A 27,938-nucleotide genomic window follows, 5' to 3' on the forward strand; every position below is an offset into this window, starting at 1 on the left:
GCCTTATGTTTCCCTAAGGAATGCCAGCCACCCGCCGGCCGGTCGTAAAAAAACGGCCCGTTTTTACCGAGCGGCAACGGCTGCCGTGGTAGAGATATAGTTCGGCGTGACAGGCAAAGTTGAACAATGGGGCGGCGATTACCATCGGGTTACGGCCAATAGACTGTGCTTCTGGGTGCATTCTTGTGAAATGTGCTCTGATATGGACGGGCACTTAATCGACATTACGGCAATTCTCATAAAACTGAGGTTTTAGAAACCAGTAAACGATAGAAGAAAGCCATGCAAATATCGTAAAATATATAGGCATGAGACACTCTTATGTTACTCGAAGTTGAGTACGAGTGAATATTGTAAATGTGCCGCTGTTTGACGTGCGACTGTCCTGTTCCATCGATCCTGAGTGAAAATGATGGATCTTTCGGAGGCTCGGAGCAATTGATACCTTCACGTTTCGGGCTGGAGGGGCAAGGCGGTTTAAGAGGCAATTACCGAAATCATGCTTGGCCAATGGCCATTTTTCTCAATCCCTACCGACCGTGTTTATGAAGTAAATAACAAATGCACTATACATTTTACGTCATGTAAAATTTCAGCCTCCTTCACATTTTATTGTTTTCCATTGGCTTATAACAGTGATAACATGGCCAATCTGACCTCAGGTGACCCTGATAAAAATAGTGATTATGTATAACTCGTAAAAGTTGTGAGGACTCGAAAGCTTGCTTCTTCCTAGCGTAAGACTTCTGGCCACTGAGGGTGTCGCACTCGCGAAGTTGTAAATTTTTTGACTGTGCTGAGGGTCACTTTATAATTTAATGACCTAGCCTGACATGACCTGGCCGGCTGAAAAATACGGCTGCATACGCGATTCGAGTGATGACGAAGCAAATCGTCGGGGGTGGGGTGGCAACAACCCTATCGGCCATCTTTATTGTATTGTATTGAAAAATCATGAGCGATCCACATATCTCACCTAATCCGATTTAAAATACTGTCGCTTTAACGATAGGCGGCACGGGCGGACATCGATAGCAGCGCCTCTATCGGTCACTAGGGAAAGCTGGGCTGTAGGCGACGAAATACCGGCTGAGTTGTCACAAGTTAAATAGGTTTATAGACATCCTTCTTGTGAAAAAGTTGGACTTTTGCCTTCAATATTTCTACAGGCAATTTTAGAAGTGCCTTCACATAGATTACAAAACCGTTTAAATTGTTTTATTCACTTCAAGCCTTCCCTATTGTTCTTGATGATGCACGGGAACTATTTCTAAATAGTGTTTCTAGCTTAGTAAAAGAACATATTTCGCAAACGATGAAAAAAGCATAAATGGAAGATTTTAAATGCAATTTTCTGTAACAAATAATGGTAAATTCTCTACACATCAAGGAAAAGGTGCATGCTAACTGATAATTTAAAGTTCTTGGGGCCAGTTGGTTTCTTCTTTTCTTACGTCGCCCCAATGGCCGCGAATACACTTGTGATAACGCCTATCGACATAAATTTCTTCCTGATATCTAAAAGTTATTTTGGAAAAAGATCCGGTAGCAGCTCCAGCAAGGCTGAGATGACCGATTTCAATCAGCTTTTATCAGCTTAGAATTTAATAGGAATCGTCTTAATGGCAATCTTGTATTAAAACGAGATGACTATTTGGTCACTAATCGATAGGCAAGGCCAGGTAATTGAATATTATTTTTGCCTATCTTGTTTCTCTAAATTTTCTAGCTAGCCTGCCACTCTTCACCCCTCTCTTCGAGAATGATGCTGTAGCGGTACACTCCTGCCATAGGGTTAACCCGCGCACCGACGGGGGTCTGCGCCAACTTAGTACCGACGGGGGGGGGGGGGCGGATGACCGCCCCCCCCCCCTGAGATCTCGAGAACGAAGCAAGATAGCGACAAGCGGTAAACGGCATCGGATATGCACGGTCAAGATCTACAATTTTTACTAAGGTCATTTTCAGGTCAGGTCAAAGATGACGTCACAGGGGTCGAAAAAGTCAAAATGGCGGCGCTGAATATGGAGAGAGTTTTTCTCGAATAACTTTCGAATTAGTCAAGATAGGGACAAACTAAGGGCATCATCGTGATCCTCTCGTCAATCCGCATCGAATGATATATGTTGACCTCGAAAGGTCAAGGTCAAAGGTTGACCTCAGGTCACGTGACCTCGAGGTCATCATGTATATCACTCGATGCGTCTTGACGAGCTGAACACAATGAGACCATCCACGCGTCTGTATCTTGTTCCTGTACGGAGTTATTGGCCAAAAACCTTTGGTGACCTTTGATGACGTCACATGACCTCACAGCTGCCCAACAGCAAAACAGACCTCAAGGTAGTGAAGGTTGATCGTATATGAAGTCATGTATGGTATATGGGGCCATTCCGACCCGTTTTAGTGGTAAAAACAGGGAGTTGATTTTTCCCCCATTGACTTATAATGGGGAGGTCGCGAAATTGACCTGACCTTAGGTCACCGATATCAAAATTCCGAGATATACAAATTGTAGCTACTAATGACCTAATAACATCCTGCGACTTTCAAAGGCCTCCGACATCTACTGTAGCTCTGGCACGGTGACAAAGTTGCAAAAAAGTGACTTGAGGTTGGGTCATTCAAAGTGACCTGGTGACCTGACCTTGAAAGGTAGGAGGTTCAAACTTGCACACCATGTGTAAAATTGATGAGGGAATAGTCATACCAAATTTCGCGGCGCTACGCGCCGCGGTTTTCCCGCTATTCGCGAAAAACCTCAGGGGGGGGGCGGATATCCGCCCCCCCGTCGGTGCGCGGGTTAAAATTTAAAGGTAGTGTGCCAGCTTTCTTGGACCGTATGGAGTTAATGGCCCAGATAAGGAGAACCGGATTTTTAGAACTTATCCATACCTTCAAAACTCATGGAAACGTCTTAAATTCTTCAAATTTTGAGTACCCCAGTGCGAAATTCGCCCCGACGGGTTGTCGGTCGTACCCCAACCACATTTCACACCACTATGAACAATACATGCACACACTGAAATCGCTATTTCCGATATGCTCATCCAATCAAGTTTCGATAAACCCGTTCATCATCATCTCCTGCGGTTTCGAACACGCCTGTTAGGTGGCTTCTGATGCTCGTCGAGGTCGGAATTTCCAAATACGCGTGGTGCGTCGGGCCGCGCGCTCTGACTTCGGCCAAGAAAAATGCGTCAGCTGATCATTGTCATTTCTGCCACTTGCATGTGGTGAAATGGGGTCATAACTTATAAGACGGCTTTTTCATATCAATTATTTTACATAAAATCATATTTCAAACCATAAATAATGTTCGACAGCCAAATAAAAGAAACAATACCAATACGGGCTTACAGTTTAAGGCTCAACATTGTGTTGTCTACGATTAGACAGCTGATAACTCATTCCCGTACGTCGTATGGTCGTAACACTATTATAATGACCTTTGCTTATTGTCACAAGTGCGCCGCATTCGCGATTGTTGCCCGACGCCTGTTTGCAGGTGAGCCCACTACAGTTGTTATACATATCTAAAAACCGAAAAACTTTTAGGCGAAAAAGGCACTATTCCAGGCCCATTTTTGATTTTTTTTTGCGATATTAGGTAAAAACAGAAGCTTCTTATCCTAGGAAAAATAAAATGGGAAATCTTTCAAAGGTGGCACACTACCTTTAAATAATTCACCATCCGTGCACTATTCGCGCTGGCCGCCGCCGCCCTCCTCCACCCCACGGGCTCGCCGTATTTGTATTGGTTACAACCGGGGCAGGCCGGCTGGCGAGCGCCCGGCGCCGCTCGCGGAGGGAGGCGCGCGTCTCGGCGCGGCGGGCCGGCCCGGGGCGGCGGTGGGCGGCCGGCGAGGCAGCGGCGGCGGGCGGCAGTTGTCGGAGAGCAGTCCGAGGGTGAGGGCCGCGCGCGGTGGTCGCAGTGGCAGCCTGGTGTGTGAGACGGACCTGGGCGATGCGGTGCTGAAAAAGTGACTCAGAAAACCGAAGCAGTGATGCAGATGATCGCTGGATTTATCACGGCAGGTGAGTTCCGGGCGTTCACGTTGGGCTGTTGATCAGTTTCGAGGTGTCTTTCACGATAAGTTTTACTGTGTACTCTCTGCGGCACAATAAGAATAGAAACTGCGCCTAGACTAGCATCCATCATAAGCCTTAGGTCACAGTGCTCAGTGTCAGTGTTTCAGGCCACACGTCGCGCCGGCCCGTGACGACTCCCGACTAGTTAAGTTTGTCGGTACCGAGGCATTCGTCTCCAACCAGCGGGCGGCGACACGTCTGATCAGTGGCCTTCTCCCGTTTCCTTGTGAAAACATGCGATCGAATGACAAGGTGATGGGCATCTGGCGCAGCCAGTGTCCCAGACTCTAGCCAGCAGTGGCGCCGCCTGTGCCGGTTGTAGTGACCACAGGCACCCCTGGCCAGCATGTCCGGCGCCTATGACGACCACTGCCGCTCCTGCGGCCCCCTTCCAATCACCGCGGTAGTACCCAATTAGTGGGTGTTTCCTGGAGCCGCCACTGGGCGCCGGCTGCTGCCGCGTCCCCTGCAGTTTTTATCGGCTGTGCCAGGTGCGGCACCCACACAAACGGCTATTTCACCTCGGGAACAAACCCCAATAACTGGCACCGTGATTGTTACGGGGAGTTAGACGGGTCGTCAAATTAAAGGGACGCTCCTACTAGGGCCGTATCCAGTATAGTTACATAGTTAGTGAGGAATGGGGCAGATGATTCCTCCCTTACGATAGCGCCAGGCCAGGTCCTAAAATAAAATCGCATCTTTGATCTGTTTGGTTATTTTTCTTTTATGTTTTGTGTCGGAACCTCAATTCAAACGGATGAAGTCCGTTCATGCGCTCCTTTCCTTTCTACTTTTTTTCTACAATTGCAATCGGCCCATTTTTTAAAGCCAAATAAATAAAGTTGTAATTATAAGCGGCTCACTGTGCGCAAATCCGGCTGCCTGTCGACATTACGCTGCCGACTGACCTCCGTGCGACCCTTGGTGACCCGAGTGACCTTTGGTGACCCGTGTGACCCCGGCGTCCACCACGCGGCGCACAGAGAAGGGGAGTGCCACCTCTGGGAGGAGCCGACACAAGCCACGATAACACTGCCGGCAGATACAAATGGCAAACTCGCGCCCACCGTCCCGCCGCGTGCTGCAGCGTGTATGTCCATTTATCTATCAGCCAACTTGCAATATTTATGACCGGTGCAATTTATTTGATCGACTTCGTCCTTCAACGACCACGTCCTTTATGGTGGGCTATTTTTTCTCCTATATTTTCCAGCAGCATTATTTCGTCGCGGCATTTATTAATTGATATGTAGCTGTAAGGTACGGGGCAGTTGCTTCTGTACACGAACCCCAACTCCAGCCGTCTGTCCTGTCCAGTAACAACTGATAACATTGCTATCGACTGTCGGTCCCTGTACAAGAGCAGCTGAGGTTTCCTGTGAGTGCCCTCTGACAGTTTATCGTTGTTTCCTGTGAAGGTGCTGGGACAATTTACTCAGGGTCGCTGTACAGTAGCAACTGCGGGTCCCCGTACCTGAGATGGATACTTCATTATAAACGTCTCGTCTCTCGCATTGCAATGAGGGCATTGTTGGGTGGGATAGGTGATGGCCGTAGGGAATCTCTTATATTCGTGCTTGCACTAAGTGCCGGTGGTTTTGAAAATGCCAGTTATTTTTTCCCTAAGCCAAAGGAATGTGCACTGACAGATTACTGCGTGAATTTGGACAAAATACCTTGATCACGCTTCCAGACAAACGCGTTTTAACAAAAGACCGCTTATGTTCATCGGAACGGGAATTTCTTTGGCGGCATTATCGCCCTTCTATCGCCAGCCCGGTCTGTGTGCGGCTGGGGTTTTAGTTGCGCCCTTTTCTCTGGCGCCGCCCGCTGATCGGGTCTGATCCTCCGTCGCGCCGCCCCTGGCTGTCCCATGGAGCCGCCCCTGGCTGTCCCATGGAGCCCGCGCCTCTCAGGCCTGCGCCTCATTGAGTCTGTAACGAACTCTCAATAGTGGCGGCCGCTGGTGGATCTTGGAGCCCGGGCGAACAAACCGCCGCTTAGCGCGCCCTCTTCGTACCCCGCTGGGCCTCGTCGGACGCCGAGCCTGGATGGATCTTTCGTGTCACCGCTTAGGCCTCTCCAAAACTCCGCCGATGTCCCGTAAGGAGTTCATTTTTGTTAAAATCCAGACTCGTGAGATCCAAGATGCAGATATCTCAGTGCAGTTTTTCAGAACCTCGATATGATGTCCCCAGCTAGTCAACTACCTTTTTATTTTGTTGGACTTTGTCATTGTTTCTGCAAACTCGCGGGAACTGTGTCTCATCGATGGGACTTAAAAAAGTACTTACCTTTGGTAAGTCGGCGAAGCGGTTAACCGCTGTGAACTGTCGTCACAGGGTGTCGGTTCGGCGTTACGTATATGCCGAGTGCATCGCTCTCTCCGCCCTCTCTCTCTCTCTCTCTCTCTCCCTCCCTCCCTCTCCCTGTCTGTCACCCTCGGGGACAGCTGTTAGCAGATCGGTCGCCCGACCGCGCGCTGTGGAGAAGGATTAAGGATCGGGATGTGTGCGTGTGGGTGGGGGGGGGGGGGGGGCATTTGGGCCGCATACAATCACTGCAGATTATTGTACGTCTCTCGGGCCCGGCCCCTACGTGCCTCACAGGCTAATATGTAAAGGAATAGGAAACCGCGGATTAGGAGAGTTTCGACTTCCATCTACCGGTCAGTAGGCATGCCGATCTTGGTTCTTCGGGTAGGTGTAACTAATAACTATTTCAGGTGGTGAGTGACGGCTCTGATACTCGCCGTCTGCCAGCCGCGATAGGCGCGGCACGTATGCCAACAAATCTTCCACGGAATCCCAGACCGTGGACAGGCCCGCAGAAAACGCACCACGGAGAAACGAACCCAGACGAGAATTGCCGCCAAACTTCCGCCGAGACTGCCCAACACAATGGGAACACGACGCCGAACATTTTGATCACGGCTTGCCGTACTTCCTGTGGGTGACATGTGTTCTCCGTCCGCGGCTCGCGGCTCGTTCGCGCGGGGTCTCGGTCAGGCCGGTAGAGTTACGTCATCGGTTCCATTCCATCGTCTCAGGTGCACCTCAACCTGTCAGTCGGCGTCCCGGCTCGGCTGGATGAGAATGTATCCGCAGGGAAAGCTTCCCGTCGCCTTTCACTGGCTGTGGAGAGAGGCTGGGAGGGTATGCAACCTCCCACTATCCAGATTGGAGCTATTGGCATTGCTGCGTGCCATGTATCTTTGCACGGTCCAGTTGGTTGCATACAGTCGTTGGTCAGGTGGATGACCCCGTATGTTCTCTGAGGGGTTTCGTACCTCGTCCCATGGTGGTGGACTCCACACGGTCCGCTGCGTCGACCGGCTGTCACCATCGCGGCGGTGGCTGGGATGGGGTATATCAGCCTCACTGGGGCGTCTCTTTGGCGACCACATCCTGCCGGCACGACGCACCCCTTCCTCCCCTGTTCAGCTGTCCATTCGCCGAGAAGTCACGTCCCGTCCCGCCCTCCGTCCCTGGCTATTGTGTCCGGGCCTGGAGTGGTATCTCGTCCTCAGTCGAGGGAGGGTGGGAGGTGACTGGGAGGGCTGGCGACGGCCAGATCCGGGCCACTGTCATAATATTGGCACCGGGTGATACCGCTCTAAAAAGCGGCGTCTGCCGTACAGTCTGCTAATGTTTATCATAAAAGAGAATGGGTGTGTCTTGGCCGGAGATGTAGTGAAAACAAACACTGACACTTGTTCTCGAAACTAGACCACCGCGCCGGGGGCTGTCTGCGCTGGGTCCGGGGATGCAGTTGTCCACCCTGTCGTGTCGCCCCGCCTGGGACATGGGCTCCGCTCATTACCGCAGTGCCCGTAAACCTCCCCGCCCTGCCCTCTCCTCCCCTCCGCTCCCCGGGTCGGGGAGGCCGCGCAAACACGTGTCAAATGACGGCCGACGAGATAAGGCGGCGGTCGGGGCCTGCGTGTCGTGACACCGCCAGGGCACTCGGGGGAGGGGGGGGGGGGGGGCGCGGCATCTCACCGATAGTGCTCCCTGACCTGCCAGGGGTGACGCCGAGGTTAATGAAGTTCTACATACGGAGTGGAGAGAAAGAGAGAGAGAGAGAGAGAGAGAGAGAGAGAGAGAGAGAGAGAGAGAGAGAGGGATCAGGAGAGAGGACAGAAGGAGAGTGAGAGAGAGAGAGAGAAAAAAAAAACAAAGGGGAGAGCAAGAGAAGTTTGGACTGGGTTGACATGAATAAGATATATTTTTACATAAACAAGATACGTATGTTTAATTTACTGCGTTGCAGTGTACGGCCGTTCGGTGCGCTGCATTGGGTGCAGGGCCGCGGCGTCCGCCTGGCCGGCCTCTGGTGCAGGTCGGCGGCGCGGCCCGCCTGGGGCGACCCCGGCGGCCCGGCCGGCGCCGCCCGCTCGCCCGCTCGCCGCACGGGAATGGGGCCAGAGCGCGGCGCGGCCGGTCGGTCGGCCGGGCCGCTGCAGCCGGCGGCACCTGGCGCCGTTCGCCGTTCGCCGGCCGTGGTAGCGGCGGCTTGGAGCCTGGGACGGTCGCTCGGCAGGCCTGCAGGGACCGGTGCATTACCGTCAGCCATTACCCGGGTGTGGGAGCTGCAATAAGTGGTTGTCGTACGGGTGTTATGTGCCGGATTGTGCCAGGAAAATAGGGCAAGTCTGTTTTATTGGTCTGGTTATAGTCTGCTACGGCTTTCCTGGGGCACATGGTTTGTTGAAGCATCTGATAGTGTGCCGATATTACCTGTCTTGTGTGATAACGGCTATCATTCTGAAAGACAAGCACACACAAATTGTTAACCAAGCCTTAGCAATATATCAGCTGCTCAATCTAAGGGTTTCTATGGATTCGAATGTGAAAAATACGGATTGTTGCACTGCTTTTAAAGCTCTGCAATTGTTTTTTGGTCTGTTCCTGGCGTCAGAACTCGTATGGACTCGGCTCACCCCGGGACAGCATCCAAATATTCTCCCGGGACAGTTCCCAGAGATTGCACGGGATAGTTGGGGCATTCCACGATAGATCGTACCAGGCCCGTCACCCTCATCTCTCAGGTTTTAATGAAAATCGGTCCTGAAAATCAGAGGCCCCAAAGACGCCTGGCAAAATATCAGACTTCTCAGATCAAAACTTTTTGAGTTATATTAAATTGCATTTTTTTAACTTCGGTTTGTAACGGTGAGTTTGATGGCCTATAACTCAAGAACGGGTTAAGCAACCAACAAACAGTAAACTACACTAAGCTTGCGATGAATCAAAAATTAATATCGCTATTTAAAAATTCCAAAGAAAAATTTTCATTGTTGAGCAAAAACCTTAATCTTTTTTCATTTGCCTCTAATGACTTTTGGGACCAAAATTTTTCACATTTTTATTTTTCAAAAATAAACTTCATGTCATTGCAAATCGACATGCAAAAAAATAGAAAAGTGTTCTTTCTATAAGTTCCTCATTTTCCCGCAAACAAAATGGGTTTCGGAGGGGTTGATACGACCCCAGCACGCCGTTTCGCTTCTGATAGAGCTAGAGCCTCGCGGAAAAAAAACGAGCGTGTGTGCCGTTACAAGTCGCAACGATTGGTACCCGATTTTAAGGTCTTATGTTAACCGGTGGCGTCTGAGGTCAGGTCACGTGACTGAAGTTCCGGGTTCGGTTTTTAGTAAATAACTTCGCAAAAAATGGCCGCAGAGCCGCGATTTTGGCATCATTGTGTTCGCCTAGCTCAGGTGCATCGAATGGTATACTTTTTGCTAGGGTGAGGTCAACTTAAGTAGTTGACCTCGGGTCAAGGTCAGGTCAGAGCCCCTCAGGTCACGAAGCTGGGCAAAGGGTATCATATGGCATATCATTCGATTCGGAAGGTCTTCCCGAGTCCATTGGTGGCTTTCCCGACTCTCTAGCTCCATTTGATCGGGAGTTCTTGACGAAAAACTCGTGCGACCCTAGTGACGTCATAAATGACGTCACGCAAGGTTAACAATGCAAAAGTAAAGCATTGGACATTGCAAGGAGTGCATGAAATCACGATACCATGTACGTGAGAGTGTTTTAGATCATTCTCGGCGCCAAAATAACAGTTTTTTATATTTCCCCACTGATTTATAACAGTGATGTCACGTGACCGACCTGACCTCATGTAACCTTAAAAAGTCCCAGATATACAAGTTGTGAGACCTCTGGAGGACACCATGTATGCGTCCTGTAACTTTCATCTCGGACAGCTATGGTCATTGGTGTCCAAAACAATGTCATAACCAAACAGCCTTTTTCACCCTCGCGCTTATAGGAAAGAGGGTTGGATGAACCCTCTTTTCACTTTTTTCAGATGACTCAGACTTAAATTGAAATTTCAGTAACCCGTGATGTCACCAGGCAGCTTTACCACGCCATTTATAAGCTCCCCTCCCGAAATCGCCATTCGAAACCGTTATCGTGACGTAAAATAAATACATTTATAGAAAGAACACCTTCCTAATTTTTTGCATACTTCTTAACAATGAGCCAAATATCTTTTTAAAGAAATAAAAATTCAAAAAAAATTGGTCCCAAAGTCCAAAAAATACAAATGAAAGAAAACTCGATATGTCATACATCAAAAATAGCGTATTTTTCGAAATTTTAAAAATACATATTAATATCTGTTTCATTGCAAGTTCAATGTTATATAACATTTGGCATTTGAATAATCCGTCTCAGAGTTACAGCCCGCCAAACTTAGCGCTGCAAAGCAAGATCCAAAAAATGTTATACACCATAACTCAAAAAATACTTATCTGATAAGCCTGAAATTGTTACAGGTGGATTCAGAGCCCCTGATTACCCCTGATACCAATTCTCGTCAAATTCCGAGAGATGAGGGTGTCAAATTGGAAAAAAGTGGTACGATCTATCGTGGAATGCCCCAGTTCTCATATTTAGATCGCCTGGAACAGTTCTGAACGATCGCCCGGGACAGCTCCTAGAGTTAGCCCCGGGACAAAGCCGGATCAGTTCCCAGGCATCGCCTCGGGACCGGTCAGTGCTTCGATGCGTACCTACTGATGACTGAACTGCCGGTCTCCAGCGGACGCTGCCCCTCCCTCTCCACTGCTTGTCGAGCTACGGAGCCGAGGGACGGAGGGACTGACAAACAAACAGGGCAATAGCCGCCGGGTCGCCCCGCCCACCGCCGCGCCGGCGGAGTGGGCCTTACACACGTGTTTTTCTGTTTGCTCTCCATTATGCGTTTGTCGGCGGTGGTTCTGCTCGTCACCAACCCTGGTTGATGTGGCCGCCCTGTGTCGCAGAAGGCTGTTTGGCTGTAGTCGGTTGGTGTTTGAACGGTTCCGATGCTGCTGTGTTGTACATTTCCCTTTCGTTCTGCTGAAGGGAAGGTCGGAAGGTCTTACGGATAAACCGTTTAGCATATCCGCTCGATTCGAATACTAGAATGATTCATTACAGAGATTCATGATTTACCTATTTTGACTACATTTTCAAGTTTTTTTTTTTTACAACGAGATTCTTGAAAAAGATGGAACTGGCACATTGGCACTGGAATCCGATTACCAACGACTAATTAGTGACATTACGCACACTGACAAAGATGACAGTCCGTGCACTTTGCAGCTCTAGCAGTACGAGTCATACTTCGAATATTGGCACGCAGATATTGACAAAAGTTGCAGCACGCCATTAGATCCTTCAACGGATGGAGCGCAATAGTACAAGAAACTGCAGCGGATGGTGAGTGTTAGCATCGAACTTCAGTAAAAGAAATGTAGAGTAGCGCGAGAGACTTCAGTGAATGGATAGTGGTGAGATTTCAATAAAACCCAAAGGGAAGCGGGAGGGACAGTGGGTGGAGAGCGCTAGCTCCAGAGACTTCAACTGATGGAAGGCGACAGCACCAGAGACTGCAATGGATGCAGAACGCTAACATTAGAGTTCAACAAATAGAGAAGGGTAGCACAGGAGAATTCACCGGGCGAAGTAGTGCCTATTTAGTACCTATAACATCTGAGACTGACACCGATAAAGAGCGTGATACCAGAGACTGCAACGGGCTAAGAAGGGTAACAACAGAGACTGCAACGGGCTAAGAAGGGTAACACCAGAGACTGCAACGGGCAAGGTAAGATAACACTAGAAACTGCAACGTGCAAGGAAAGATAACACCAGAGACTGCAACGGCCAAAGAAGGGTAGTACCAGAGATTGCAACGGGCAAGAAACTTAGAAAAGATAGCATCAGAGACTACAATGGGCAAATAAGGGTAGCACCAGAGCTTACATACAACGGCCGGTAGCACTGCAGATTACTAGAAAAATGAAAAGTGCTCCCAAATGAGTTTGATGCAGAATGAGAACTGCTGTGAACAATAGGCAGCGGTTCGATTGGGCGCCGAGATTACCCGAGAGTCCTCAGTGCCTTGTCCTAACTCCTAAGTGTCCAGGCGTGCCACCCTCTGTCCCGTCGAGTCCGGTGCCCTGTTCACTGTTCAGAGTGTCCAGCCGCGGCACCCTCCACGCTCGCGGTAGCCGCCATTTCATTCCTGGAAACAAAGGCGGCCAATCGTCGCCAGTTTCTCGAGTCATGGTGCCCCTGGGGCCTCAGACCCGGCTGTCACGGGTGCCCCCGGCGCCTCAGAGCCGGCCAGTCACGGCTGTGCCAGCAGAGGCCGGTGTCCGCACCGCGGCATCTGTCGCCCGCGACGACCCGTGGGGACCGGGTACGCACAGAACTGCCGCCCGCCAGGCAGCCAAGTCCTCCTCTCGGCGACCGGTCGGCCGGGCCAGCCGGCTCATTTAGTGAGACGTCGCCGCCGCCGGCGCCGAATTTGCATTCCTGGGTCGAACACAAATGGAATGCGTGGACGGCGCGCGGAGTTTGGAGGCGCAGATAACGGCACTTTTCTGGCGTGCCGCGTGCTCCTCCGTGGGAGGCGACAGAGAGTGATTGTTGTGCTGTGTCCTGAGTCCGGTGTGGCCGGGGTCGCCGCACCCCGGCTGGCCGGCTAGGCTGCTGCAGTACTGATCAGAGTGGAGCAGGAGGTGTGCTGCGCCCAGAGGCAGCCATTCGTCTGAAATATGACCGTGCATTGATGGCGGCGCCAGACTCTGTGCTCGTAGTCTGCTCTCGGGCGGTCACGGGCGGTTAGGAGCCCAACCCAGCTCACGTGACCATCTGCCCGGCTCGCCTGCCTCCAGGCAGTAATTGGTACCGGTAATTTGTCTATACAAACCCGGCCGACTGCTGCCTGGTCGCGGCTCGGAGCGGAGGCTATCAGCCGGAGAGACGGCTATGTATCTGCCGGAGGAGTCGCGGTGCATCGGGTGGATCGTAGTCGATGTATTGGCGGAAATGTGGCTAGTTACGTATCGGCCGTATGGGCGGCATGTATCGGCCGTATGGTAGGCCGTGTATCTGATGGAAATGTGACTATGTATCGGCCGGAGGGACTGCTGTGTACTGGCGGTCGCTGTACCGCGGCATAGGCCGGCCGCCGGCGCTGGCGCTGACTGCGTCACGGTATGATCGGCGCCGCCGGCCGGCCGGACCGCTCGCTCTCCGGCAGATGCCGAGGCGGGCCGGACCCAGGGTGCATCCGAGCCGACCGGACCGGAGCGGAGCGGCGTCACTGGCCGGCACCCCGTGGTGCGCCGCCACACCGTCTGGGAATCTCCAGTGAGAGGGGACGGTGGCGAAGTGGGAAGTGGAGAGAAAGAAGGATCGATTACCGGGAAGATTTTTGATTAGATTGAAAAAAGAGATGAATAGGGAGAGCTGCGGTGATGAAGAGAGGAGAAGGTGGACCGAAACTGAGATCCAGGGCTCTGGAGACGGTCGCTGCCCGTGAGAGTGAGATTCAGCGGTCGTTCAGCGGTTAAGCACTAAGAGAAACGATCAGTCCAGAGCAGAGCATTGCAGATGTTATGTTTTTCTTCTTTATCGCGATTGTACCTTATCGCAGCGTAAATTTGAGTGCTGAAACTCTGAGCGAATGCAACAATCGAAAAAATAATCCCATCTCCCTCGTCAAAGATACCTAACCAATCTTCCTTCGACTGGAGCCATTTAGAAATCAGACACTTTAGAGTCAAGTCAGTGAAAGTACGTTCGTTCAGCCATTTTCAAAACTACATCATACATGTTAGTGTGTTGTTTTCGAAATATTCTTGTTTTGTCACAGCTACATGCTCGGTATCAGATCAGTTCCTCCCCGCGGTGCTTTTCTCCCACGGGCGTGGGTCCGTGGCCGTCTCCCTGTCACTCCCCCGCGCCCTCTCAGCCTAACGCCCGGTGCCGCCGGTCCCCTGGACTGGACACCGCGGGGCGGTCGGCTCGGCCATAAATCCGCGACAAACGGCCGACAAACAATAATAGACCGGGCCGCGACAGCCGCGCCGAGTGCGGACCGGTGCCCCTGAGCCCGGCGCGTCGTCCCCCATGTCCGCTGAATGGCACCCCGCCGTGGGCGCGGCCGCTTACAAATCCGCCGGTCGCCGCTCGGCACCGGCCGGCCCTGTGACAAACAGGCCCCGAACGGCGCGACAATGAGCGCTCGGCGGGAGGGGCGCCGGCGGCCGGCCCCGATCGGCTCAGCACCGACCGGCAGCGGCGGTCCGACGATCGGGTCCTCGCCGCCTCGTTAGGCATTCCTCCGCCAACCGAGCGCTCCTCGTCTGCGAGAAATTCCGCGGCCACTTGATCACAGGCGAGGCGCGTCGGCTTTGTGCGGCAGCGCGGCGCGCCGCTGTGCTCCCCGCCGGTACGTCGCTCTGCTCCCCGCCGGTACGCTCTCGGGCGCGGCCTTGGCGGCCGGTCGTGACTGCGTGTCGTGCCGGCTCGGCGCGGTGGGTACGCCGCGTGTGTGCGTTCGGTCACAGGTGGCGGCCTGGGGCAGGGCCGCGGGCGCCGGCCGAGAGGAACACCTCTCAGGGAGGGGACGCCGGCTACCCCGCCGCGCCCGCCAGATGGGCACCGCATTCCACCGAGAAGGGAAGTTAGAGAGTTCCGGGAAGCGTAATACCGGAGAACAACACTCGGCACCATGGCACTTGTCGCGTCCTGAAGTGACATCTTAGTAAGGATAGGTATGTCACAGACCACAGCCCGCAGAGCCCGCCCAGCATTCATGAATTAGCTCTACTAAACAGACAGGGACCTACGTGATATTCTATACATCACATTTAAGATTGTATCGCTGCCGTGTATAGCCAGCTTAGCTTTATCGGCCTGAACTACGCAGTCATACTTGCCAGGAAAAAGTCCTCAGACGCAAAGATAATGTGACTGAGCGGTGGTCGACCCGCCCAGCTCCTGCGCTGCAGCCGGGCCGACCTTGACTGGCGGCGCCCTGCCTCCGTCTGCTCCCTTTGTGTCGGTCTGAGGTGCACACCGTGCGGGGCACTGCTCGAGATATCTCACGCTGGGCGGGCCGCCCTGGCCGCAGCAGCCGCCGCCGGCGCTCCGCCCCGCCCCGCCCCAGACGGAGCGCGGCCACCTGTGCAGAGCGGCCAACGGCCGTGCCGAGCCATATCATACCTCAGGAGGGAGGGAGGAAGGGAATGGCCAAGATTCTTAAAGATAGGAATGGCCGCGGCTGGCCGAAGGCGATGCCCACTGCAGCTCGGCAGCCGGCCCCAGGCGGAAGGTGCTTTAGATAACTATGAAAATATGCACGGCCCCGTAACTGATGGAGAGCGTTTTGTCACGCTGCGCGGGTTTGCGTGAATGCGCGCTCTTTCGTTATGAATTGTGCAGGGTTAAGCGTCCCTTCTGTAGCAGAAGTAGCAGTGCGGGTGAACTAGGCAGCGGGGCTGCGCCGCCATTAGGCCAGGAATTCCCATCGTAATGCAGCGAGACGGGTGCATACGTCACCTACAGATACTGACCCAGTATCACCGTCTAAAAATGACCGATTGCGACGACGACAGCCTTGACACAAGTGTCTCGTTTCGTGCTTGTGGACACTGTTGTAACGTTTAACCGCTGAATTGCTTGTGCAGCTCTCATTTTCAAGACCAAGTTCCCACTTGTATTGTGGTCGTGGAACACATTCGTTTCGGTTACGCACTGGGTTAGAGCTTAAATTTGGTCAAAGGCAAAGTTATTGATCTTGCTATTTGCCACTATGCAGCATCATTTGGGCATTGAGTGGAAGGTCTCCGCCGGGAGTTAAAATGGCATGTGCTTACAAATAAACTGTGTAGCTCACGTGACCTTTTGTTATGATTTCCGAGTTACCGAACACATAAGTTTCGAGCTACTCTTTGCATCGATAAATTCGGACATCGATGAGTGATGGTAATTGCATCGATATACTTCTTGTTCGATAAATACATCGGTCTAATAACTGGTCGAGTTTCGCGTCTGAGCTCGTTCGCTCGATGAGTGCTCCCTCCGCCGTCGTTGACTGCTCTCGAGTCTGCAATAGGCATACACCCCACCACCGGCACGCCGCTGGCGAGGGCAGGTGAGGATCTCCACAGAATGAGCCACCGTCCCTCCCGGGATCCCTCCCCTCCCCTCCCCTCCCGGGGCTCCGTGCCGGCGCGTGAGGCAGGGACATCGGCTCCCGGTGTGTCACTGGGGATCGGCCGTCTTTGTGGGCCTCTATCTGTCGCGCGATCTGCTGTCCAAAGGAAGCGCCGCCCGGTCGTATTATACCGCCCCTATAGCGGTGTCGGTAGTGCGCGTCCGAGGCCACCTTGTCGATCGGTAATTTGTCCCAGAAATTGATTCTCCCGGCGGCGACAAAGCGTGGCCTCGCTCCGGCGTCACCCGCCATTGGCGCCGAGAGCCAATTCGCCGATGGAGACTAATTGCACACAGACTCTGATCTCGCAGCGATCCGGCGAGTCAAGGCCGCACCGCCAGCCCCGGCGCTGCCCCCAGCGGCTCGCCCGTGCCATTTTTCAGCCGCGCGTGCGAACAACAACTGCAGCGGCCGGCGGACGGCGGGCGGCGCTCCATTAATTCGATGTCACGCGCGGGGGCGTCGATTCGCGCCGCGCCGTGGAGCTCCGCCCCAGGCCTCTTCTCTCGATCGGTGGCCCACCTGCACCCTCCAGGTGCCGATGCTGGAAACCTATTACACAGATACGTGAATCATTTTGATAAATCAAACTACACTGCCCAATGTTTTAATCGCCAAGATTCGTTATGCAGTGAGCACTTCCGACTCTGATGGCCAACAACTACATTGTGGCTTTATATAGGCGCACCGGATAACAGCAGTAAGCCAAGCAACACAAGCTCACTCTTCAAATATTGACACGCAGCTTGCAAAAATTTAGAGCACGTTATTATAGTCTTCGTCGGACGTATGGTAGCATCAGAGACTGCAACAGGAAAAGAAGGGTAGCACCAGAGACCGCAACGGGCAAAGAAGGGTAGCACCAGAGACTGCAACGGCCAAAGAAAAGTAGCACTAGAGACTGGAAACGGATAAAGAAAGGTAGCACCAGAGACTTTGAACAAAGAAATGTAGCACCAAAGACTGCAACGGGCAAAAACAAGTAGCACCAGAGACTACAACGGCCAAAGAAGGGTAGCACCAGAGACCGCAACGGGCAAAAACAAGTAGCACCAGAGACTACAACGGCCAAAGAAGGGTAGCACCAGAGACTGCAACGGGTAAAGAAGGGTAACACCGGAGATTCCGACGGTCGGTTGCGCTGTAGATTACTATGAAAAGTCAAAATTAATCCCAGGTTCGGTATTAACCGTGCGAGAACTGATCCATGTGCTGGATAACTGAGAATAATAGGGAATGGTCAGAAAGGACGCGCTGCCGTCTTCTGTCCAGGCTTGCCCACTGCCCCAACAGACGATATTTTTTAATACCATATCCTTTTTTGATTATATCTAGGGCAGAAGTTTAATAACCATGCGAAGAGAACTGGTTCTCTGAGAACTGAGAACTGGCATGAAACTAAATTCGTGGGGAGTGTTGATACCAAATAACTACGAAGAAACGGGACCTATTTCATTAACTATGATTCGATCTCGCAACAGGATGCTAACTAATTGTATTGGTGTTCTTATAAAGTTACATGCGAAGCGAACTATACATAATTTCGCGCCTAAACATCCTCGATTTATCTTATCACCCATCCCTCTGAACAGCTCGCCACTCCCCTGTCCAGCACTGCTCTCCTCTTCACTCGGCGTCCGCGCTGAGTGCGGACCGGTGCCGCCCCGAGGCAGGAATGCGTCTGATGAGCGGACGGCCGTGCCCAAGAGTAGCTAACTGCCCTGCTGCCGCCTCAGGGCCTGGGAGGAGCGTGCCAGCTTCGCCGCCCGACGCTGCTATGTGTGGAGTACTTAGATTGAAAGCTTTGTGCGGAACTGCGCTGCTCCGTGGTGCGTCCGCGTCATTTAGCCATGCTGTTCTTCATTGCAGGCCCGCGCCCTGCGCTGTGTCGTCCCACGTCTTTCAGCCCCGTTGTTCTCTGTGTTGCAGGCCTGCTGGTGTGGGCGGCCGGTGCGCAGGAGGCGGCCACGGTGGTGGATGTAGCCGATGGAGGGGATGCAGTGCTCCGATGTCGGTTCGACCCGGCTCTGGTGGACCCCAGGGAGGCCTCGTTCGACTGGAGCCACCGCAGTGGCGTCTGGGACAACGTGGCCATCGAGGGAAAGTCCTTCAGGAAACGATACCGGTGAGAAGGGGCAACAACAACGGGGCAGGGCTGGGGCCGGGGTCAAGTTAGGGGCCTCAGGACTCGAGGGGTGTTACCAGGGTTCAGGTTGAAGGTTGGTCGGTGCTGTGTATCGTGGGACCAATAATTTCTTGAATGGATGACTTACGAATGTGTTGAATGTGCCTTTGGCTTCCATTTTTATTTAGCTACTTCGCTGCAGTGGGCCAGGTCACTAACCTAAAGCTAACCCAGGTCCGGCAAGTCCGACAATGTCGTGTCGTGGGAAGGGTGGGTGTTCAGTTAAACATCGTCCCGCCTTTGTGGTCGGTTGTACGCACGATAGACTCCGGCAGGTGCTGCTGTCGTGACCTAGGGTTTGGCTGGTGCTCTTAACCCGCGCACCGACGGGGGTCTGCGCCAACTTAGTACCGACGGGGGGGGGGGGGGCGGATGACCGCCCCCCCTGAGATCTCGAGAACGAAGCAAGATAGCGACAAGCGGTAAACGGCATCGGATACGCACGGACAAGGTCTACAATTTTTACTAAGGTCATTTTCAGGTCAGGTCAAAGATGACGTCACAGGGGTCGAAAAAGTCAAAATGGCGGCGCTAGATATGGAGAGGGTTTTTCTCGAATAACTTTCGAAGTAGTCAAGATAGGAACAAACTAAGGGCATCATCGTGATCCTCTCGTCAATCCGCATCGAATGATATATATGTTGACCTCGAAAGGTCAAGGTCAAAGGTTGACCTCAGGTCACGTGACCTCGAGGTCATCATGTATATCATTCGATGCGTCTTGACGAGCTGAAAACAATGAGACCATCCGCGCGGCTGTATCTTGTTCCTGTAAGGAGTTATTGGCAAAAAACCTTTGGTGACCTTTGATGACGTCACATGACCTTACAGCTGCCCAACAGCAAAACAGACCTCAAGGTAGTGAAGGTTGATCGTATGTGAAGTCATGTATGGTATATGGGGCCATTCCGACCCGTTTTAGTGGTAAAAACAGGGAGTTGATTTTTCCCCCATTGACTTATAATGGGGAGGTCGCGAAATTGACCTGACCTTAGGTCAACGACATCAAAATTCCGAGATATACAAATTGTAGCTACTAATGACCTAATAACATCCTGCGACTTTCAAAGGCCTCCGACATCTACTGTAGCTCTGGCACGGTGACAAAGTTGCAAAAAAGTGACTTGAGGTTGGGTCATTCAAAGTGACCTGGTGACCTGACCTTAAAAGTTAGGAGGTTCAAACTTGCACACCATGTGTAAAATTGATGAGAGAATAGTCATACCAAATTTCGCGGCGCTACGCGCCGCGGTTTTCCCGCTATCCGCGAAAAACCTCAGGGGGGGCGGATATCCGCCCCCCCCCGTCGGTGCGCGGGTTAAAATCCTGGTTATATCTAATGCCCACGGCCACACACTACACAGGATATGAGCCGCACGTATTTGGGCAGCAAAACAGTCCACGATAGGGAGTGTTGTCCGCGCCAGAAGCTGGCGTTCGGTGACACTATGCAAGCCTTGTGACGGAATTAGGAACGGTGCTGGTAAATTTTACGCAACATAAGTCTAAACGCTGCAGCTAAAGTCGCATTTTCTCGGAAACTAAGAAGTTCCCATTCGTTACATTTAAGTTATATAAAAGTTCGTTTGACGACGTCTGTCTCTGCGTTATCCCAGGGTCGAGTTCTCGCCGTCCGAGGGCCGCTATGAACTGCATATCAGCGGCGCCTCGTACGACGGCGACAACGGCCAGTTCGCGTGCCGCGCGCGCCGCTCCGGCTCCGGCCGAGTTCTGCTCGCCGAGACATTCAACGTGACGGTACTGCTGCGGCCGGGCGCGCCCGAGGTGCGCCGGCCGCCGCCGCTGGTCGAGGGCGCGCCCGCCGAGCTGGTGTGCGCCTCGGTGGGCGGCAGCCCGGCGCCCGAGCTGCGCTGGTACCGGCGCGGTCAGAGCAGCCCGCTGCCGGCCGTCCTGGTGCCGGGCCGGAGTCGCTCGGAGCCCACTGAGGCTCGACTGACGCTGACACCGCGCAGACGAGACGACGGAGAGCAGCTGGAGTGTGTCGCCTGGAACCGGGCCATGGAGGCGGGCGAGCGGCTGACCGCCGCCGTTCAGCTCAGCGTCCAGTGTGAGTAGATCGGCCTACAGCACAGGGTGGGGCTATGGGACGGGGTACGGGTGCTAATCGGTGATGGGATCGATTTAGGGTGAATAATCGTTGGTATAAGAGGGAAGAACTTTGACTTCTGTCATGCCTATGCAGACAAATGTCGTACTCAAATGTCTCAAATGTACAGAAAATAAAGCAAACCTGGTCGACTATTTACCATAGCCGACCTACGCTGTCCACCGCTGGCGTCTCTTTGACCCTTTGTTGTCTTTTTTTTCTCGGCACGCCGAGCCCAAGCCGAATCAGCCGAGACTGTGTCTGTGGACGGCTGACAGCCCGTCCTCGCGCTCCGTTTTCCCCTCTGTCCTGGGCCAGTCTGATTGACATTAGCTCGATCGACGACGAAGGGCTGCCCCGCCTCCCGGGCCCTCAATCGCCATAAACCATAGCTCGCTTCGCCGCGCCGCGGTGGGAGGGCGGACCTCAAAAGACATTCGATACATTTTCGTAGCAGCGGGCTGGCACGCGATTCAGGGTAGCGCGGAATGTGATACCTCTGGGACGCGCCTTAGGAGGGGCCGCCTCTAACCGACTGTAACGCAGTCCCGGCGATCGTCCCGAACCATCCTCGCTCGCTGGTGTTGAGACGCTGCGGACCGGTATACCGAGCCGCCCGCGGTCGGTCCGCCGGCACCGAGACGCGCCAGAGGCGGTCCGACTCGGAGAGCAAATTACCGGCGATGACTTTACGGTACTGGAGCGAGCGACCGAGATCGACGCCGAACGTAATCACAGTTTCACGGTTTCCGATACGCCCTCGGGTTGATGGCCGACTCAGAATGCGCGACCTCGTTTGTCTGCGACCTGTGGCGCGTCGCCGATTCTCTGTTTGTCGGTCTGGAGCGGGGTGGATGGAGCCTGGGAAAAGCACCTGCCGCATCCGTAACAATCCGCTCTTTTGTACTGAATCACGTTTTATTTGCATCGGTCGCATCGTCGTTTATGGCTTTTTATGTTTTGCACGAAACCCGTCATGGGATTTTTAGCCTATGTTACCTGTGATTCTGTTCTGTTCAGTTGAAGTGTAGTCACTGACCACTTCCTGTTCCGTTCGATGTTGATGTGCGGCTACCGACCACCCTATCCCCTCTGCACAGACTACCCCGGTATCACGGGAGGTGGACGGTATACTGACCTCCCCACTCCCTCTCTGCACAGACTACCCCCGGATCACGGTTGGACCTTCCAATCCACTGCGGGTGGAGGTCGGACGACCCGCCGAGATGACCTGCCACGTGGACTCGAAGCCGGCCGTGGGTAACGTGCGCTGGCTGCGTAGTGGCGCCTTCGTCAACACAAACGGCACACACCGCGTAGAGGCCGTGGAGCCGTCCGACGCCGGCCTGTACACGTGCAGCGCCGAGAACTCGGTGGGTCAGCGCTCGGCAGAGCTGCGGCTGGACGTGCTGTACGCCCCGCAGGTCACCGCCGAGTCGGAGCGCGTGCTCGGGCAGGGCGACAGCGCCCAGCTGCGCTGCCATGTGGACGCTAACCCGCCGGCCGAGCGCGTGTACTGGCTGAGGGAGGGCGACCCAGAGTTCCGCCAGGACGGCCCAGTGCTGCGGCTGACGCGGGTCTCCGCCGGAGACGGGGGCCGGTTCACTTGTGTGGCTGTGAACCGGGTGCGCAGTGTGGACATGGCGCAGGCTGAGGAGCGCTCTGGGAACGCCAGCAGCCTGGTGCTGGTACGCCACGCGCCCGGGCCGGCCGCCGTGCTGCCGTTCGAGCCGGTGGGCGTGGAGGGCCGGCCGCTGACGCTCACCTGTGCCGCCTCGCCGCCCGGCTACCCGGAGCCGCGCTACCGCTGGTGGCGCCGGGACCGGCCCGACGCGCCGCTCGGCTCGGAGCAGAACCTGACCGTGACCAGCGTGCAGCCGCGCCACGGCGGACACTACGTCTGCCGGGCGGAGAACGAGCTGGGCGGCGGCGCGGCCGGCTCGGCAGAGGTGCGCGTGCTGCGCGCGCCGCGGCTCACCGGCCGACTGGAGCGGCAGCTGAGTCGTCCGACGGACACGACGGCGCTGGGCGTGCAGTGCGCCGCGCAGGGCCGACCGCGGCCCGCCGTGCTCTGGCTGAAAGACGGCCTGGAGCTGCAGACCGCTGACGGCAGGTACGACGTCACTATCGACGAGACGGAGCGCGCCGATGGGGCGTTCGCCGTGCGCTCGACGCTCAACTTCCGCGGCTGGGCGCGTCGGGAGGATCATCTGACGGCCGCCGACCGCGGCAACTACACGTGTCGCTTCGAGAACGCGGCCGGCGCCGCCGAGTCGACCATGCTGCTGCGTGTCAGACGTGAGTAACAAGCCGCACACCGGGGGTGGTGGCCGTGGGACTGGCACCAGACGGTCCGATCGACAACCCATTCATAACAGGTCATACTGTGTTTCATTCCGTGATAGTAGCTATGATTTCCTCGCCTATCCGTCATGATGTGCGGCTGCCGCTGGTCGTTCTGCCCGGTGGTCTCCAGCGCCAAGTGTGTCTGGCCGTGTGTGGCCCCGTGTCTGAGCTGACCACTCTCTCCTCCAACAGACGCGCCCATCGTCTACCACCGGTACAACAAGGCGGCGTTCGACGTGGGCCAGGAGGCGGCGCTCGTCTGTCAGATGCAGGCGTTCCCGGCGCCCGAGTTCCGCTGGTGGCGCCGTGCTGCCGGCGAGCTCGCCCCTATGGCCGGCGTCACCTCGACGCCACTCGGAAACGACGTGCATCAGTCGGAGCTGCGACTCCCGGCCGTCTCCACCGCCGACTACGGCGAGTATGTGTGTCAGGCGCAGAACGGCGAGGGCGAGCACAGCACCGTGCTGCGTCTGCAGGCGCGCGGCCGGCCCGAGGCGCCGACCGACGTGCGCGCGGCGGAGCTCGGCACCTCGTGGGCGCTGCTCGACTGGACGCCCGGCTTCGACGGCGGGTTCGCCGACACGATCCACCACGTGACGCTGCGGGACGAGCGCGACCGGGAGCGGGCTGTGGACTGCCAGAGCCGGCGGCCGTGTAATGTGACGCTGCTGCAGCACCACAGCACGTACAGAGTGCGCGTGAGTAGCGGGTTCCGCCGCCGCCGGGCGCGCGGATGAGGGGAGCACTTCAGAGCCGACCGGGCACACGTCCCCATTGCTGTTGTCAATCTCATGATGCAGCTACAAAGCTTAGCTTTGGACATTGATGATTCAATGCAGCTCTCTTTATGCATGAGCGAAACTAATCGTAGTTGCGCTGGCCCCTATTACGTCAAACCCGTGATTATTTAAAGTCACTCAGCTCTGTCGTCACCCAAGATTAGTTACTTGGTAACCTAGTTAACTCGATTTAGGTCTGACACCCTAGCACGCATCGCCCTTTTCCTGTCCCTGTGGCCCTCTCTCCTGCCTCCTGTAACCCTCTCTCCTCTACCACAGGTGCGCGCTACTAACCGCGAGGGCGACTCGGCGCCGTCAGAGCAGTCGCAGTTCACCACGCTACTGGACGGCTCGCAGCTACCCACACCGCAGCGGGCGCGGTTCGCTGCTGACGCTAGGCAGATCAGCTTCCACGTGCTCACCTCCCAGCTGGATGTGCTGGGCATGCTGGACGTCAGGTAGGACGACAGGGTGGACAGGAGGGTGGATGACGGGAAGGTGTGGATGGTATAGTAGGTATCGAGGAATGGAATTGTACGTTGAATAGATCGGAAGTTAGGAGGTTGGATATCAGTTAGGACAGAATACTTTTTGGATGGTTCGGGCGCTGGCAGACGAGCCTGGGTGGTTTTAAAAACGAAATCATAACTTTTTGCTGCTAAGGAAACCATGTGAACGTGCCGTTATATACCTTACCTGATCCCATCTGTCAGTGCGAAAACCATCTTCAGTAGTTTGTGCGATTTGTACACACGACTGTCTCGCCTGTGCTGTAGCTTACCCTTGTCGCCTGTTATAACCTGTGACACCCTGTGATACCGTATGACACCGTGCACCAATTCTGTGACGCCGTATGACACCGTGTGCCAATCTGTGACGCCGTGTGACACCCGCCAGGTCGGAGGAGGAGGGCGAGTGGCGCCGGGCCGACCAGCACGTGACCATTGCCAATAACCGCGGACTGGTCCGACTGGACGACGGCCTGGGCCCCGTGAGCGGCGTCCGTGTGCGCCTCTGTCTGCGAGAGGAGCCCACTGTCTGCGGCCAGACGGTGGAGGCCGAGAATGGTAAGGACGGACGGCCAGCTGCGGCTGGGTGGCAGCAGGCGGGGGCCGGGTGGTTGCGACTGTGTGACAGAGGCTGGGTGATAGGAGCTGGGTGGCAGCAGCTCAGTGACAGCGACTGAGTGCCTTGCCGCACGCACTATTCGGAATCGGTGCGGCATAGTGGTCAGAATACTTTGGGTGGATGGATGGAGCACGGTCGTCCGCTTAACTACTGACCCGCCCCTTTCTCGTCGCGCATTTGTCTCAGTGTCCTCACTTTACCGTGTCCGTGTTATTCACGACTCCTTACCAATCCATGCCGTGTATTCCAGTGTCTTTACCGCTGTTTTACCTTTTTCAGTGCCGGCCGGCGCGCTGCTGTCTGCGGCCGGCGGCAGTCAGGTGACCACCATCATCCTGGCCTCCGTGGCGGCCACGGCCGGCGTGGCGCTGCTCGTACTGCTCTTCATCTGCTGCTGCCGACGGTCCTCAGGACGGTCCACGGCCTCCTCGGCAGCGGCGGCACGAGCCAAGGCGGCCGCCGCCTACACAGACGACCCCTAGTGAGTGTCCGACGGGACCGGGGACTCGGGGACAGTGGGATCGAGCAGAGTCGAGGCATGGGCGCGGGGTAGGCCTAATGTCTCTGTGACCTGGATAGTATGTAGTCTGTGGGTGTATTGGTGCCTCCTGTTCTGTTGTTGTGATTAGCTCAGCGGTCTGTCGAGAGGCTTTACTTAATGACCGATGCCAACCAGCTCAGTGTAGGTGTGTCTAGCCGCTACTATGATTTCGCTACACGCGGTTCGGCTGTATCTGTCCGACCGCATCCCCTTCATGTGAGGTGTCTGTGTGTCTGTCTGCTGGTCGCTGTGAGGTGTCTGTGACTGCTGGTGCCGCCTCTAACCCCCTATCCCGCCGCCAGCAGCCGTCATAAAGTATCGGCCGGCGCGCCGCCGCACCCCTACCTCTCCGCGGGCCGGTTGGAGGGTCTGCCGGTCGGCGGTCCGCCCCGGCCTGTCCTCTACGAGTCGAGTCACTCCAACAGTGGCTCGGCCGGGGGCGGCTCGGCGCACTCTCAGGACTCGCTGTGGCAGGCCACGGAGCCGGGGATCGGACCCGTCGAGCCGGCCGGCCGCTACCCGCCGTCTTACGGCGACTACGGCGCCGCCTACCGGGAGCTGCAGGAGGCTGTGTACCGGCCCGCCGAGCCGACACATGGTGAGTGGGCCTGGCTTCTCCCCCCCCCCCCACTTCATGGTGTTGCCAGACTGGTGAATCGTCCGGTCGCCCTGCAGTATCAGGCAGCCCGACAGACACCCGCTCTCGAGTGGATTTCTCTGTATCCAACCCAGGCCTGACATCTCCTTCAGCAACAGACTTTAACTAACTAGCTGAACAATGAATTGCCTAGACTAGCCGGCAGTTACTGACCGGCTGACTGTGACCTCGACTTCTGTGCAGCTGACCTCTGTCCCGTCCCGCAGAGGTGGGCCTGACCCGCGTGTCGGGCATGCCTGACCCGTACGGCGGCCGTGCAGAGGCCGACGGAGTGCCGCAGCCGCCCTCCTTCGACGAGTCGCTGGAGAGCGGCCTCTCGACCCCCAGCTCCAGGCCCCGGCGGGTCATACGGGAAATCATAGTGTAGTGGTAGCGCGACAGATGGCAGCAGCGCACCGCTGCGGTCGGCGGGACAACTGAGAGGGCCATACTCAGCTACCGGGAGCCCCGAGCAGAGCTCATTGTGATATTGTTTTACCGCTCAAAGTCGAGACCTGACCAGATCACTTGTTATGTTTTACGATGGGGAGTGTTTGTAATGTTATTGTGCCTTTGATAATGTGACATTGTAAGCACGTTAGAAGATGTGACGAGTGTGATCACGCTGACCGGTTAGCTCACGCTCGGAGCGAGAACAAGTGCGACGAAAGTGTTTAGCCCCGATCTTGACCTGTGGTGTTTGGCGCCTAAGCCTTGATGGGTCGCATTGGTGTTAAGTATTGCTTTTGTGTTCTGCTTGCAGTATTATATTCGATGCGTTGGTTTTGCAATGCCACTCGACTTCATATGTATATATGCTCATTAGTCTATGTGTGTGGCATGAATGTTTCCTTGAATCTCTCGCTTAAAATTCAAGTTTCCTTTGACGGTCTTGTAACTTTTAACTTGTAATTTTCGTATGCCATTTTCATAATTGTCTCGCGCATTTCTTTAAGCTATTTTCTCTAGATGTTATGTCTACATCGCTGAGCCATTTGCTCATCAGTATTTAAAGCCCACTATTTAATTACATCAACTCGTTCCGTTTAATGCATGTAAGGAACTCATCCTCATGCCTTACCTTTGTGTCACCTAATCTGGATTTGAAGTTGTGTCTGTGTTGTTAGCACGTATGGTTGATTTGTCGGTTTGTGTGGCAGCGTACCGTGCCGTGATGTGTAGAGCCGGGCCTCATCGGTTTCGGTTGTCATTTGGACTGGACAGAGCCGTGCTAGCCAAGTCGCAAGGGTCGCAAGAAACTCTGAATACATTTTAATGATAGACATTCGCCGGGACTTTCAAATCAGATTACGAGTTGGACTTAACCGACTTAACTATCCAATGTAGACATTCGCTTTCAAATCAGATTGCCTGTTGGACTAAACTATCCAATATTAAATACTAATTCGACATGTGATTACGTAGTACGTACGGAGCTGATAGGACGCTCCGAGACCAAGATGCACTCTGATGTCCCGAAGAGGCAGTTTTTTCCCAAAACCTTACGGTTTAGAGAGTTCGATGTGCCCTGTCCTTGGCACACAGTGCGCGAATTTTGAATTACTGGACACCTTACATCAGACCTGAACCTCCAGCAGGACTGT

At 54.6% G+C, this 27,938-nt stretch overlaps 1 protein-coding gene across 2 annotated transcripts; it reads left to right on the forward strand.

Moving 5' to 3' along the window:
- The first annotated feature begins 3,887 nt into the window (after window positions 1–3,887).
- Window positions 3,888–27,622, forward strand: LOC122388988 (hemicentin-2-like). 2 transcript variants are annotated; one of them, XM_043380613.1, is made up of 10 exons: window positions 3,888–4,038; window positions 18,541–18,736; window positions 20,413–20,864; window positions 22,065–23,201; window positions 23,442–23,947; window positions 24,308–24,486; window positions 24,926–25,095; window positions 25,436–25,637; window positions 26,000–26,295; window positions 26,562–27,622. In XM_043380613.1, exons 1-10 carry the CDS (start codon window positions 4,008–4,010, stop codon window positions 26,720–26,722), a joined length of 3,330 nt encoding a protein of 1,109 aa, XP_043236548.1. In that variant the 5' UTR covers window positions 3,888–4,007; the 3' UTR covers window positions 26,723–27,622. The 2 variants fall into 2 exon arrangements, with proteins under 2 accessions (XP_043236548.1, XP_043236549.1); XM_043380614.1 differs by having other exon boundaries at window positions 26,003–26,295.
- Window positions 27,623–27,938: the final 316 nt, after the last annotated feature.

The sequence above is a fragment of the Amphibalanus amphitrite genome, unplaced genomic scaffold (genome assembly GCF_019059575.1).
Source record: "Amphibalanus amphitrite isolate SeventyFive unplaced genomic scaffold, NRLGWU_Aamphi_draft 000341F_arrow, whole genome shotgun sequence".
Classification (NCBI taxonomy): domain Eukaryota; kingdom Metazoa; phylum Arthropoda; class Thecostraca; order Balanomorpha; family Balanidae; genus Amphibalanus; species Amphibalanus amphitrite.

Bases quoted from the DNA above. Each gene is read 5' to 3' on its own strand.
- LOC122388988 (XM_043380613.1), top strand. From the start codon at position 4,008: ATGCAGATGATCGCTGGATTTATCACGGCAG. The intron at 4,039-18,540 runs GTGAGTTCCGGG...TCTGTGTTGCAG, and splicing joins CGCTGGATTTATCACGGCAG to GCCTGCTGGTGTGGGCGGCC. The intron at 25,638-25,999 runs GTGAGTGTCCGA...TCCCGCCGCCAG, and splicing joins GCCTACACAGACGACCCCTA to CAGCCGTCATAAAGTATCGG.